This window comes from Anomaloglossus baeobatrachus, chromosome 2 (genome assembly GCF_048569485.1).
Source record: "Anomaloglossus baeobatrachus isolate aAnoBae1 chromosome 2, aAnoBae1.hap1, whole genome shotgun sequence".
Taxonomy (NCBI): Eukaryota; Metazoa; Chordata; class Amphibia; order Anura; family Aromobatidae; genus Anomaloglossus; species Anomaloglossus baeobatrachus.
Window position 1 is genome coordinate 11,460,855 of NC_134354.1, and position 15,482 is coordinate 11,476,336.

The 15,482-nt window shown below is 52.4% G+C and overlaps 1 protein-coding gene across 2 annotated transcripts in view; it reads right to left on the reverse strand.

The window, feature by feature from the left end:
* Positions 1-3,771: 3,771 nt before the first annotated feature.
* The window catches only part of CFAP44 (cilia and flagella associated protein 44), a 160,351-nt gene continuing 148,640 nt past the window's right edge, over positions 3,772-15,482 (reverse strand). For both annotated transcript variants that reach the window (XM_075334873.1, XM_075334872.1), the window contains exons 31-35: positions 12,823-12,939; positions 12,189-12,390; positions 11,936-12,096; positions 8,771-8,905; positions 3,772-5,458 (exon numbers count right to left, since the gene is read on the reverse strand). In XM_075334873.1, the coding sequence (XP_075190988.1) occupies positions 5,276-5,458; positions 8,771-8,905; positions 11,936-12,096; positions 12,189-12,390; positions 12,823-12,939 (798 nt within the window). In that variant the 3' untranslated portion in view covers positions 3,772-5,275. The remainder of the gene's footprint in view (positions 5,459-8,770; positions 8,906-11,935; positions 12,097-12,188; positions 12,391-12,822; positions 12,940-15,482) is intronic.

The window sequence follows — 15,482 nt, forward strand, 5'->3', positions numbered from 1 at the left end:
ATATCCCCCCAGATATTATATATTCTGCAGACTATTACACCGCTGACCTCTGCAGAGCATTGCTGTGACCGCTCTATATCCCCCCAGATATTATATATTCTGCAGACTATTACACCGCTGACCTCTGCAGAGCATTGCTGTGACCGGGCTATATCCCCCCAGATATTATATATTCTGCAGACTATTACACCGCTGACCTCTGCAGAGCATTGCTGTGAGCAGGCTATATCCCCCCAGATATTATATATTCTGCAGACTATTACACCGCTGACCTCTGCAGGGCATTGCTGTGACCAGGCTACATCCCCCCAGATATTATATATTCTGCAGACTATTACACCGCTGACCTCTGCAGAGCATTGCTGTGACCGGGCTATATCCCCCCAGATATTATATATTCTGCAGACTTTACACCGCTGACCTCTGCAGAGCATTGCTGTGACCGGGCTATATCCCCCCAGATATTATATACTCTGCAGACTATTACACCGCTGACCTCTGCAGAGAATTGCTGTGACCGGGCTATATCCCCCCAGATATTATATATTCTGCAGACTATTACACCGCTGACCTCTGCAGAGCATTGCTGTGACCGGGCTATATCCCCCAGATATTATATATTCTGCAGACTATTACACCGCTGACCTCTGCAGAGCATTGCTGTGACCGGGCTATATCCCCCAGATATTATATACTCTGCAGAGCATTGCTGTGATTGGGCTATATCCCCCAGATATTATATATTCTGCAGACTATTACACCGCTGACCTCTGCAGAGCATTGCTGTGACCGGGCTATATCCCCCAGATATTATATATTCTGCAGACTATTACACCACTGACCTCTGCAGAGCATTGCTGTGACTGGGCTATATCCCCCAGATATTATATATTCTGCAGACTATTACACAACTGACCTCTGCAGAGCATTGCTGTGACCGGACTATATCCCACAGAGATTATATATTCTGCAGACTATTACACCGCTGACCTCTGCAGAGCATTGCTGTGACCGCTCTATATCCCCCCAGATATTATATACTCTGCAGACTATTACACCGCTGACCTCTGCAGAGCATGGCTGTGACCAGGCTATATCCCCTCAGATATTATATATTCTGCAGACTATTACATCGCTGACCTCTGCAGAGCATTGCTGTGACCAGGCTATATCCCCCCAGATATTATATATTCTGCAGACTATTACACCGCTGACCTCTGCAGGGCATTGCTGTGACCGGGCTATATTCCCCCAGATATTATATATTCTGCAGACTATTACACCGCTGACCTCTGCAGAGCATTGCTGTGACCGGGCTATATCCCCCAGATATATATTCTGCAGACTATTACACCGCTGACCTCTGCAGAGCATTACTGTGACCGGGATATATCCCCCAGATACTATATATTCTGCAGACTATTACACCGCTGACCTCTGCAGAGCATTGCTGTGACCGGGCTTTATCCCCCAGCTATTATATGTTCTGCAGACTATTACACCGCTGACCTCTGCAGAGCATTGCTGTGACCGGGCTATATCCCCCCAGATATTATATACTCTGCAGACTATTACACCGCTGACCTCTGCAGAGCATTGCTGTGACCGGGCTATATCCCCCCAGATATTATATACTCTGCAGACTATTACACCGCTGACCTCTGCAGAGCATTGCTGTGACTGGGCTATATCCCCCAGATATTATATATTCTGCAGACTATTACACCGCTGCAGATCATTGCTCTTTTCTTCTTGACAGATCCATAGAGATATATTCTGCAGATTATTGCTCATTTGCTCTGCAGAGCATTGCTCTGCTGGTTATATCCTGCGGAGCACCTTGCAGGGCCGGGCAGGCCGTCATGTTCCATGTTTTTCCCATTAGGCAGCGTTACATAATGTGGCCATAACCTGGTCAGACACTTGTCCACCGCGCCGCAGAGACCACAACCACAGCGCAAATTACCCCCTCGCCTCCGGTCCCACCGTGGACGCCTCCGCTACAGACCGGCTCTGTTCTCCCGGCCGCGGATGCTCGGGACGCAGAGACCCCACCTGCCCGGAGCAGGAGACGCTGGTGACTGTGGATAGTCAGGCAGTGCCTCCCGAATATTAGGGAAAGTCGTCACCCAGCTTTCCCGGCCCCTGATTGTGTACAGCAGCGAGGGCTAGAGCTCATTATGCTTCTCCAGTCTCCCTCTGCTTGCTGTCAGTGAACAGGAAAATTCATCTAAACATGGAAACCCCTCCTGACACTTGTCACAGCTGAGGATTTGTTACAGGGAGGTCTGGACTCTTGACTGACACATTGCACCAAACCCTCAGCACTGGACAGATCACAACGCTCAGGGGATTTGCGATCACAGGTGAGTCCTTCACATGTGACCGCAAATCAAGCTGCGGCACACGCACCGGGTTGATTTGCGGTCACACATGAAGGACTCACCTGTGATCGCAAATCCCCTGAGTGACTGCAGTGAGCCGCGCGATCAGCTGTGCTTTCACTCAGGTTACTCACAGTCACAGCTGCAGTCCTCCACCTGAGCGGTGTCCGCGAGTAACCTCAGTGACGGCACAGCTGATCGCGCGACTCGCTTCAGTTGCTGCATGGAGCTGACAGGAGCGGCGGTGTTCTACGGCCGCTCCTGTCAGCGTCCGATGTAGCAGAGCTGAAAGCGTTGTGGGACCTTGCGTGGATTATGTCGGACCTGGAGGTGTTTCTTGAGGGGTTTATAAAGTGGTGAAAGAGGTTTTTTTTGTCTTTCATTACAAATAAAGGATTTTTTGGATGTGTGTGTTTATTTTCTTTAACTTACAGGTTAATCATGGAAGGTATCTCGGGGAGACGCCTGTCATGATTAACCTAGGACTTAGTGGCAGCTATGGGCTGCTGCCATTAACTCCTTATTACCCTGTTTGCCACCGCACCAGGGCAATTCGGGATGAGCCGGGTAAAGTCCCAGGACTGTCGCATCTAATGGATGTGGCAATTCCGGGCGGCTGCTGGCTGATATTGTTAGGCTGGGGGGCTCCCCATAACGTGCAGTTCCCCATCCTGAGAATACCAGCCTGCAGCCGTATGGCTTTATCTTGGCCGGTATCCAAATTGGGGAGGACCGCACGTCATTTTTTTTCAATTATTTTTTTCTTTACTGCTCGATATAGATCCGCCCACCGGCGGCTGTGATTGGTTGCAGTGAGATAGCTGTCACTCAGCCTGGGGGCGTGTCTCACTGCAACCAATCATAGGCGCCGGTGGGCGGGGGAAGCAGGGAATACAAGATTGAATAATGGGCGGCCGGCTTTTTCAAAAGACGAGAAGCCGCCACAGTGTGAACGCCGTGCAGCGCCGCGCCGGTGATCGGTTTTCAAAAAGCATCGTGCGCACGGATTTTGCATGATTCTCATAGACTTTGCTGGGGAATGAGAACGCATGCATTTTGTCATGACACAGGGCAGTTGTAAACGCAGCCAAAACGCAGAAAAAACGCAACGTGCGCACACAGCCTTACAGTTTACAAGGAGCAACTGCAACATGGACGGGAAAGTGCAGAAGTTCCCGGACTCGGCACACACCGGAGCTTGTGGAGTTTTTCTTTAATTTTTTTTTCTTTAACTATTCAAAGTTACAAAATACTAAATAAGATTTTTTTTGCCGCCATCGCCCCGACCTGGAGCTCGGACCCCCGCGTCATTATCAGAGGGCGATGGAGGCGAAAAGGCAAAATCCAAAAGTACTGAATAAAAGGGCTTTTTTATTTTTTCATCACTTCATTCCAAGTGAGGTGTGAGCTGCTCGGCTCAGGGGTCCGCACTGCTAGGTTGCCCGGCTCAGGGGGTCCGCACTGCTAGGTCGCCCGGCTCAGGGGTCCGCACTGCTAGGTCGCCCAGTCTGTGGGTCCGCACTACTAGGTCGCCTGGTCTGTGGGTCCGCACTGCTAGGTTGCCCAGTCTGGGGGTCTGCAATGCTAGGTCGCCCGGTTTGGGGGTCTGCAATGCTAGGTCGCCTGGTCTGTGGGTCCGCACTGCTAGGTTGCCCGGTCTGGGGGTCTGCAATGCTAGGTCGCCCGGTTTGGGGGTCTGCAATGCTAGGTCACCCAGTCTGGGGGTCCGCACTGCTAGGTTGCCCGGTCTGGGGGTCTGCAATGCTAGGTCCCCGGCTGTGTATTTCCTGCATTCCCTGCTCTGCAGTGTAGGGCTGGAGCGCCCTCTAGTGTCTAAATATGATTTTTCATGTGAACGATGACATCAGAACAGAAGATCTTAGGGTAAACTTCACAAAAAGTTTTATTTAACCCCCTTTCTGCCATGATGCAGGACAGTGAAAGGGTTAAACAAGCTCCAAACCTTCACTGCTGCCACGTTGCATTGTGAGCGATGCTGGACTCCCCCCCACCCTTTGCCCACCAGAGTTTTTTCGGTAGGTTCAGACTTTCTTTAAGACTCGAGGGTCACAGCAGTATAAGGGTGGGCGAGTGATCAGACCAGGGTGCCGGTGATCAGACCAGGGTGCCGGTGATCAGACCAGGGTGCTGGTGATGAGACCAGTGTGCCGGTGATCAGACCAGGGTGCCGGTGATCAGACCAGGGTGCCGGTGATCAGACCAGGGTGCCGGTGATCAGACCAGGGTGCCGGTGATCAGACCAGGGTGCCGGTGATCAGACCAGGGTGCTGGTGATGAGACCAGTGTGCCGGTGATCAGACCAGGGTGCCGGTGATCAGACCAGGGTGCCGGTGATCAGACCAGGGTGCCGGTGATCAGACCAGGGTGCCGGTGATCAGACCAGGGTGCCGGTGATCAGACCAGGGTGCCGGTGATCAGACCAGGGTGCCGGGGGCAGCGGGTGCTGTTGATCAGACCAGGGTGCTGTTGATCAGACCAGGGTGCCGGTGATCAGATCAGGGTGCTGTTGATCAGACCAGGGTGCCGGTGATCAGACCAGGGTGCCGGTGATCAGACCAGGGTGCCAGTGATCAGACCAGGATGCCAGTGATAAGACCAGGGTGCCGGTGATCAGACCAGGGTGTCGGTGATCAGACAAGGGTGCCGGTGATCAGACCAGGGTGCCAGTGATCAGACCAGGGTGCCGGTGATCAGACCAGGGTGCCGGTGATCAGACCAGGGTGCCGGTGATCAGACCAGGGTGCCAGTGATCAGACCAGGGTGCCAGTGATCAGACCAGGGTGCCAGTGATCAGACCAGGGTGCCGGTGATCAGACCAGGGTGCCGGTGATCAGACCAGGGTGCCGGTAATCAGACCAGGGTGCCAGTGATCAGACCAGGGTGCCGGGGGCATCGGGTGCCAGCGCCGGGGGCAGGATGTTGCCCCCTTTCTTGCCCAGCAGTATGATCTCCTCCTTCAGACCCTGGATCTCCTCGGCTTGTATCTCCGCCAGCTGCAGCAGCTTCTGCCGTTCCTGGACGTCGGCTTTCCGTGGCCCCTGGAACTCTTCACCCTGCGCAGAGACAGCGGATATTAGGAGAGGTCCCCCCGATTCTGCAGACACAGAGGACCCCTCTGCCCACCAGACCCCAGCGTTATACATTGAGGGGCCCCGGATCAGGTGCAGCACTGGGCCCAGCAGCATCAACTACTACCACAAATCCAACCCCTTACCTAAGAAGAGCATTTAAAGGGATATCACGCAGGTAAAAGATTTCAGGGGCAAATGGCAGTAAAGCAAGCATTACTTTGCAGCGTCAGCAGCCCCTCTTGTTTCTCTGTGCGGCCCACAAAATCAAAGAATAATTGGTGCGCTATTGTAGGAAGTGTTACACATATATACATGTATACATATATATACTGGACTGTGCACAAAACATGGCGGCACCAGCCTATGATAAAGGGGTAACGTCAGTGTCTCCTCTCCGCTTCTGCTGCTGCAGCCTGGCATTGAGCACCCTGCGCGGGTTTATTAGTGATTACACCCCAATCCTGCCCCAGTGAGACCCCGAAAACTGACCGACCAGGGTATAAATGTGCGCACTGACTGCACAGGAGGAGGAGACTGCACACACTGACTGCACAGGAGAAAGAGACTGCACACACTGACTGCACAGGAGGAGGAGACTGCACACACTGCACAGGAGGAGGAGACTGCACACACTGACTGCACAGGAGGAAGAGACTGCACACACTAACTGCACAGGAGGAGGAGACTGCACACACTGCACAGGAGGAGGAGACTGCACACACTGACTGCACAGGAGGAGGAGACTGCACACACTGACTGCACAGGAGGAAGAGACTGCACACACTGACTGCACAGGAGGAGGAGACTGCACACACTGACTGCACAGGAGGAGGAGACTGTACACACTGACTGCACAGGAGGAGGAGACTGCACACAGTGACTGCACAGGAGGAGGAGACTGCACACACTGACTGCAGAGGAGGAAGAGACTGCACACAGTGACTGCACAGGAGGAAGAGACTGCACACAGTGACTGCACAGGAGGAGGAGACTGCACACAGTGACTGCACAGGAGGAGGAGACTGCAAACAGTGACTGCACAGGAGGAGGAGACTGCACACACTGACTGCACAGGAGGAGGAGACTGCACACACTGACTGCACAGGAGGAAGAGACTGCACACACTGACTGCACAGGAGGAAGAGACTGCACACACTGACTGCACAGGAGGAAGAGACTGCACACACTGACTGCACAGGAGGAGGAGGGGACTGCACACACTGACTGCACAGGAGGAAGAGACTGCACACAGTGACTGCACAGGAGGAGGAGACTGCACACACTGACTGCACAGGAGGAGGAGACTGCACACACTGACTGCACAGGAGGAAGAGACTGCACACACTGACTGCACAGGAGGAAGAGACTGCACACACTGACTGCACAGGAGGAGGAGACTGCACACACTGACTGCACAGGAGGAGGAGACTGCACACACTGACTGCACAGGAGGAAGAGACTGCACACACTGACTGCACAGGAGGAGGAGACTGCACACACTGACTGCACAGGAGGAGGAGACTGCACACAGTGACTGCACAGGAGGAGGAGACTGCACACACTGACTGCACAGGAGGAGGAGGGGACTGCACACAGTGACTGCACAGGAGGAGGAGACTGCACACACTGACTGCACAGGAGGAGGAGACTGCACACACTGACTGCACAGGAGGAGGAGGGGACTGCACACACTGACTGCACAGGAGGAGGAGGAGACTGCACACAGTGACTGCACAGGAGGAGGAGGGGACTGCACACACTGACTGCACAGGAGGAGGAGGGGACTGCACACACTGACTGCACAGGAGGAGGAGGGGACTGCACACACTGACTGCACAGGAGGAAGAGACTACACACACTGACTGCACAGGAGGAGGAGACTGCACACACTGACTGCATAGGAGGAGGAGGGGACTGCACACACTGACTGCACAGGAGGAGGAGACTGCACACACTGACTGCACAGGAGGAGGAGGAGGCTGCACACAGTGACTGCACAGGAGGAGGAGACTGCACACACTGACTGCACAGGAGGAGGAGACTGCACACACTGACTGCACAGGAGGAGGAGACTGCACACACTGACTGCACAGGAGGAGGAGACTGCACACACTGACTGCACAGGAAGAGGAGACTGCACACAGTGACTGCACAGGAGGAGGAGACTGCACACAGTGACTGCACAGGGGGAGGAGACTGCACACACTGACTGCACAGGAGGAGGAGACTGCACACAGTGACTGCACAGGAGGAGGAGACTGCACACACTGACTGCACAGGAGGAGACTGCACACACTGACTACACAGGAGGAGGAGACTGCACACACTGACCGCACAGGAGGAGGAGACTGCACACACTGACTGCACAGGAGGAGGAGACTGCACACACTGACTGCACAGGAGGAAGAGACTGCACACACTGACTGCACAGGAGGAGGAGGGGACTGCACACAGTGACTGCACAGGAGGAGGAGAGTGCACACAGTGACTGCACAGGAGGAGGAGACTGCACACACTGACTGCACAGGAGGAGGAGGGGACTGCACACAGTGACTGCACAGGAGGAGGAGACTGCACACAGTGACTGCACAGGAGGAGGAGACTGCACACACTGACTGCACAGGAGGAGGAGGCTGCACAAAGTGACTGCACAGGAGGAGGAGGCTGCACACACTGACTGCACAGGAGGAGGAGACTGCACACACTGACCGCACAGGAGGAGACTGCACACAGTGACCGCACAGGAGGAGGAGACTGCACACACTGACCGCACAGGAGGAGGAGACTGCACACACTGACTGCACAGGAGGAGGAGACTGCACACACTGACCGCACAGGAGGAGGAGACTGCACACATTGACCGCACAGGAGGAGGAGACTGCACACACTGACTGCACAGGAGGAGGAGACTGCACACAGTGACTGCACAGGAGGAGGAGACTGCACACACTGACTGCACAGGAGGAGGAGATTGCACACAGTGACTGCACAGGAGGAAGAGACTGCACACAGTGACTGCACAGGAGGAGGAGACTGCACACAGTGACTGCACAGGAGGAGGAGACTGCACACAGTGACTGCACAGGAGGAGGAGACTGCACACAGTGACTGCACAGGAGGAGGAGACTGCACACAGTGACTGCACAGGAGGATGAGACTGCACACACTGACTGCACAGGAGGAGGAGACTTCACACACTGACTGCACAGCAGGAGTAGACTGCACACACTGACTGCACAGGAGGAGGAGACTGCGCACAGTGACAGGGTGCGGTATTTTTCCTCCGATCCTCACCACCGCAGTTTGCCTGGCCTCCAGCTTGGCCTCCATGCTCCTCTTCTGGGTCAGGAGGTCGTTGAGCTTCTCCATTTTCCTCGTCTGCTCCCGGGTGATCTCCATCAGACTCCTCTTCGTTTCCATCACCTTCATCTTTTGAAAACAGAAGAACAGAACGGCGGCAACATTACAGAAGAAGCGAGAAGAGAAGAAGAAGCTGCGGCCGAACCCCGGACCTGACCTCACGCCTCGGAGCCTGAGGCTGCACCACTGACACCCCCACGCCTCCGCGTGCCACCATCCTCACCAATATTCCCATACACTGGATGGACGGGAGTATCTGGAGCAGCGCATGACCTCCAGCCTCCATCACCGGAGAGTGATATTACTGAGAAGATGAAGGAGCCGCAGCAACTCAGCCCCGAAGTGGAGACCCCACAACATTACAGAGCGGGGGGCCGAGTGCTGAGGAGCAGAGGCAAGAAAAGCTCTGCGAGCAGCTGCAGCCGAATCACCAAGCACAATGCCGAGCCGTACACCACCAAGCACAATGCCGAGCCGTACATCACCAAGCACAATGCCGAGCCGTACATCACCAAGCACAATGCTGAGCCGTACATCACCAAGCACAATGCTGAGCCGTACATCACCAAGCACAATGCCGAGCCGTACAGCACCAAGCACAATGCCGAGCCGTACATCACCAAGCACAATGCTGAGCCGTACATCACCAGGCACAATGCTGAGCCGTACATCACCAAGCACAATGCCGAGCCGTACAGCACCAAGCACAATGCCGAGCCGTACATCACCAAGCACAATGCTGAGCCGTACATCACCAAGCACAATGCTGAGCCGTACATCACCAAGCACAATGCCGAGCCGTACACCACCAAGCACAATGCCGAGCCGTACATCACCAAGCACAATGCCGAGCCGTACATCACCAAGCACAATGCTGAGCCGTACATCATCAAGCACAATGCTGAGCCGTACATCACCAAGCACAATGCCGAGCCGTACATCACCAAGCACAATGCTGAGCCGTACATCACCAAGCACAATGCTGAGCCGTACATCACCAAGCACAATGCCGAGCCGTACATCACCAAGCACAATGCCGAGCCGTACATCACCAAGCACAATGCCGAGCCGTACATCACCAAGCACAATGCCGAGCCGTACATCACCAAGCACAATGCCGAGCCGTACATCACCAAGCACAATGCTGAGCCGTACATCACCAAGCACAATGCCGAGCCGTACATCACCAAGCACAATACCGAGCCGTACATCACCAAGCACAATACCGAGCCGTACATCACCAAGCACAATGCCGAGCCGTACATCACCAAGCACAATGCTGAGCCGTACATCACCAAGCACAATGCCGAGCCGTACATCACCAAGCACAATGCCGAGCCGTACATCACCAAGCACAATGCCGAGCCGTACATCACCAAGCACAATGCCGAGCCGTACATCACCAAGCACAATGCTGAGCCGTACATCACCAAGCACAATGCCGAGCCGTACATCACCAAGCACAATGCTGAGCCGTACATCACCAAGCACAATGCTGAGCCGTACATCACCAAGCACAATGCTGAGCCGTACATCACCAAGCACAATGCCGAGCCCTACATCACCAAGCACAATGCCGAGCCATACATCACCAAGCACAATGCCGAGCCGTACATCACCAAGCACAATGCCGAGCCATACATCACCAAGCACAATGCTGAGCCATACATCACCAAGCACAATGCTGAGTCACACATCACATCACCAAGCACAATGCCGAGCCATACATCACCAAGCACAATGCCGAGCCGTACATCACCAAGCACAATGCTGAGCCGTACATCACCAAGTACAATGCTGAGCCACACATCACATCACCAAGCACAATGCTGAGTCACACATCACATCACCAAGCACAATACCGAGCCGTACAACACCAAGCACAATGCTGAGCCATACATCACCAAGCACAATGCCGAGCCATACATCACCAAGCACAATGCCGAGCCGTACATCACCAAACACAATGCCGAGCCGTACATCACCAAGCACAATGCCGAGCCTTACATCACCAAGCACAATGCCGAGCCGTACATCACCAAGCACAATGCTGAGCCGTACATCACCAAGCACAATGCCGAGCCGTACATCACCAAGCACAATGCCGAGCCATACATCACCAAGCACAATGCCGAGCTGCACATCACCAAGCACAATGCTGAGCCGTACATCACCAAGCACAATGCCGAGCCGTACATCACCAAGCACAATGCTGAGCCATACATCACCAAGCACAATGCTGAGCCGCACATCACCAAGCACAATGCCGAGCCGCACATCACCAAGCACAATGCCGAGCCGCACATCACCAAGCACAATGCTGAGCTGTACATCACCAAGCACAATGCCGAGCCGTACATCACCAAGCACAATGCCGAGCCATACATCACCAAGCACAATGCTGAGCCGTACATCACCAAGCACAATGTCGAGCCGTACATCACCAAGCACAATGCCGAGCCGTACATCACCAAGCACAATGCTGAGCTGTACATCACCAAGCACAATGCTGAGCCGTACATCACCAAGCACAATGCTCAGCCGTACATCACCAAGCACAATGCTGAGCCGTACATCACCAAGCACAATGCTGAGCTGTACATCACCAAGCACAATGCCGAGCCGTACATCACCAAGCACAATGCTGAGCCGTACATCACCAAGCACAATGTCGAGCCGTACATCACCAAGCACAATGCCGAGCCGTACATCGCCAAGCACAATGCTGAGCAGGAGCCGTTATGTCTGCAGAGGGGCCGACTCCATATTGAAGTCTATAAGTCTGTTGATGAAGGATGGGAAGTCAGAAAAACTCATAGAGAGGGATGAGGGGGGGGGCACATACTTTTCTCCGTATAATGATATCTACATGCCGTCTTTCAATGTGAATAGAGTCCAGGTCCTGACATGGTGGCTACGTCCACACCGCGCTCTCTCAGTAGTGCAGCCTCAGGCAGAGAAGTACCACATTCTATAATCAGCCCCAGGCCTGCATGGATTAGGTCCATGTCTCCGGCCGGTGTCATGGGTCCTGTGTCATGGGTCCGGTGTCATGGGTCCGGTGTCATGGGTCCGGTGTGCGGCGTCGCCCGTCCTCACCTTCCAGTCGGCGATCTCCTGATCCATCTCCTCCTGCCTCTGCGCTGCCTTCATCTTCAGCTCCTCCAGGCCGGTGTTCACAGACAGGGTCTGCAGAGCCTCCAGGTCCACCAGCCGGCCGAACTTCATCATCATCTGCTGGCGGCACGTCTCCTCCAGACCTGGGTACAGTAAGCAGTGGTGGTTTGGCGGTGGGGCCCTCTGAGTCGCCCGTGGCCCCATGTGGCGGGGACTCTGGATGCTGGTCACTTACTCTGTATCTTGGTCTCCGTCTCCTTCTTCTCTCGGATCAGCTGCTTGTGCTGATCCTTGGCCTTCTTGTACAGTTCTCGCTGCTCCACCTTCTCCATCTGGAGCTCCCGGATCCGCAGCTGTAGAGACTCCAGGGAATGGTTGGTGAAGACCAGGACCTGCGACAGCTCACTGGGAATCTCCCCATTTATGACGTAATCCACCTGTAGAAGGTGAAGTGCACGTTATCCCGAGAATCGCTGGAGAAGAGGAAAACCAGCAGCAAAGGGCTCCCCAATAATACAGAATAGTGATATAGTGCAATCTCCATCAGGCACGGGTAGTGTAATCTCCAGCAGGTATGTGTAGTGTAATCTCCAGCAGGCACGTGTAGTGTAATCTCCAGCAGGCACATGTAGTGTAATCTCCAGCAGGCACGTGTAGTGTAATCTCCAGCAGGCACGTGTAGTGTAATCTCCAGCAGGCACGTGTAGTGTAATCTCCAGCAGGCACGTGTAGTGTAATCTCCAGCAGGCACGTGTAGTGTAATCTCCAGCAGGCACGTGTAGTGTAATCTCCAGCAGGCACGTGTAGTGTAATCTCCAGCAGGCACGTGTAGTGTAATCTCCAGCAGGCACGTGTAGTGCAGTCTGTACCTGGTGAAGCTTTAGTGGGACCACCACGTACAGCTCGTTGAGCTTCTGCTGCTTCTCGCGCTGAAACACTTCGAGCTCGGCCTCCGCCGTCTTCAGATTCACCTCCACTATCTTAACCTGTCAGCGGCAGAAACAAAAGGATGTAAAGTCCATTACATGTAGACGACGTCCCAATGAGCTGTGACTGCGCCCCCTGCAGGCGATCAGTGATTGGACAGATATTATGTACTAGAAGGCAGCAGAGGTCCCCAACCGCAGGACGTCTTATATACTTGTATATGATGGCGGTATATTACACCATATATCAAATTATATACAGTCATATCATATCTTATACTGCAGTCACATCCAGAGCTGCATTCACAATTCTGCTGGCTACATTTTACAATATCTCTGTTTTTCATGAGCTCTATCACCCTACATTAAAGGGAATCTGTCACCAGGTTTTTGTTACCCCATTTGAGGGCAACATGATGTAGAGACAGAGACCCTGATTCCAATGTTGTGTCACTTACTGGGCTGCTTGCTTTAGTTTTGGTAAAATCCGTTTTTTACCTGCTCCAGATCTAGCAGTTCTCTGAATACTGAGCTCTGTATAACCCCACAGACACTGCTGATTGGCAACTGTTGTGTACACTGTGCATAGGCAGAAAGATGGAGGACTATATGGCTGCAGGTTCAAGAGTTCTCTACTGATAATCTCCTGCTGATAAAACTGTGATTTGATCAAAACTGCAGTAAGCAGCCCAGTAAGTGACACATCGCTGGAATCAGCTTCTCCGTCTCTATATCATGCTGCTCCCAGATTAGGTGGCAAAAATCTGGTGACAGATTCCTTTTAAGACCCGTCCCCGTGCCGTACTGTCCATGTTTAACATTGCAAAGTATAGAAGTAGCTTTGCAATGTCACTGCTTCATCCAAACTGGAAAAACACTGATGATAAAAGTGCACGATGGTGACACACTGACCCAATACACTGTCTTTTCACGGACGCGTGAAGGAGGCCTTAGTCACCTTCTTCCCCCCACATTACTTCCTGGGAATCACTTTGTCCCCCCACCTTAAATCTAGACTATTCCTTGGAAGCCCCCTTCGTCCCCTACATTAGGCTCAGACTATGTCCCAGGAGTCACCTTCTCTCCCCATATTAAGCCCAGGCTACTTCTCTTCTCAGGAGTCTTCGTCTCAGCCTACAGTGGGTACAGAAAGTATTCACACCCCTTTACATTTTTCACTCTTTGTTTCATTGTAGCCATTTGGTAAATTCTCATTAATGTGCACTCTGCCCCCATCGTGATAGAAAAAGAACAAAAATGTAGACATTTTTCAAGAAAAAGTGAAATATCACATGGTCATAAGTATTCACACCCTTTGCTCAGTATATCCCATGGTCATAAGTATTCACACCCTTTTCTCAGTATATCCCATGGTCATAAGTATTCACACCCTTTGCTCAGTATATCCCATGGTCATAAGTATTCAGCCTCTTTGCTCAGTATATCCCATGGTCATAAGTATTCACACCCTTTGCTCAGTATATCCCATGGTCATAAGTATTCAGCCTCTTTGCTCAGTATATCACATGGTAATAAGTATTCAGCCTCTTTGCTCAGTATAACACATGGTCATATGTGTTTATCCCCTTTGCTCAGTATATCCCATGGTCATAAGTATTCACACCCTTTGCTCAGTATATCACATGGTCATAAGCATTCAGCCTCTTTGCTCAGTATATCACATGGTCATAAGTATTCAGCCCCTTTGCTCAGTATAACACATGGTCATAAGTATTCAGCCCCTTTGCTTAGTATATCACATGGTGATACGTATTCAGCCCCTTTGCTCAGTATAACACTTGGTTATAAGTATTCAGCCCCTTTGCTCAGTATATCACATGGTCATAAGTATTCAGCCCCTTTGCTCAGTATAACACATGGTCATAAGTATTCAGCCCCTTTGCTCAGTATATCACATGGTGATACGTATTCAGCCCCTTTGCTCAGTATAACACTTGGTTATAAGTATTCAGCCCCTTTGCTCAGTATAACACTTGGTTATAAGTATTCAGCCCCTTTGCTCAGTATATCCCATGGTCATAAGTATTCAGCCCCTTTGCTCAGTATATCCCATGGTCATAAGTATTCAGCCTCTTTGCTCAGTATATCACATGGTCATAAGTACTCAGCCCCTTTGCTCAGTATATCCCATGGTCATAAGTATTCAGCCTCTTTGCTCAGTATATCCCATGGTCATAAGTACTCAGCCCCTTTGCTCAGTATATCCCATGGTCATAAGTACTGAGCCCCTTTGCTCAGTATATCCCATGGTCATAAGTATTCAGCCCCTTTGCTCAGTATATCACATGGTCATAAGTATTCAGCCCCTTTGCTCAGTATAACACATGGTCATAAGTATTCAGCCCCTTTACTCAGACACTCATATATAAGTCATCTGCTGTCCATTTCCTTGTGATCCTCCTTGAGATGGTTCTCCTCCTTCATTGGGGTCCAGCTGTGTGTAATTACACTGATAGGACATGATTTGGAAAAGAGCACACCTGTGTATAAGGCTATGTGCGCACACTGCGTTTTTTTGACGCTGCGTTTTTGTGCGTTTTTGGCCGCTAAAAACGCAAAAAAACGCACCTGCGTCGAAAAAA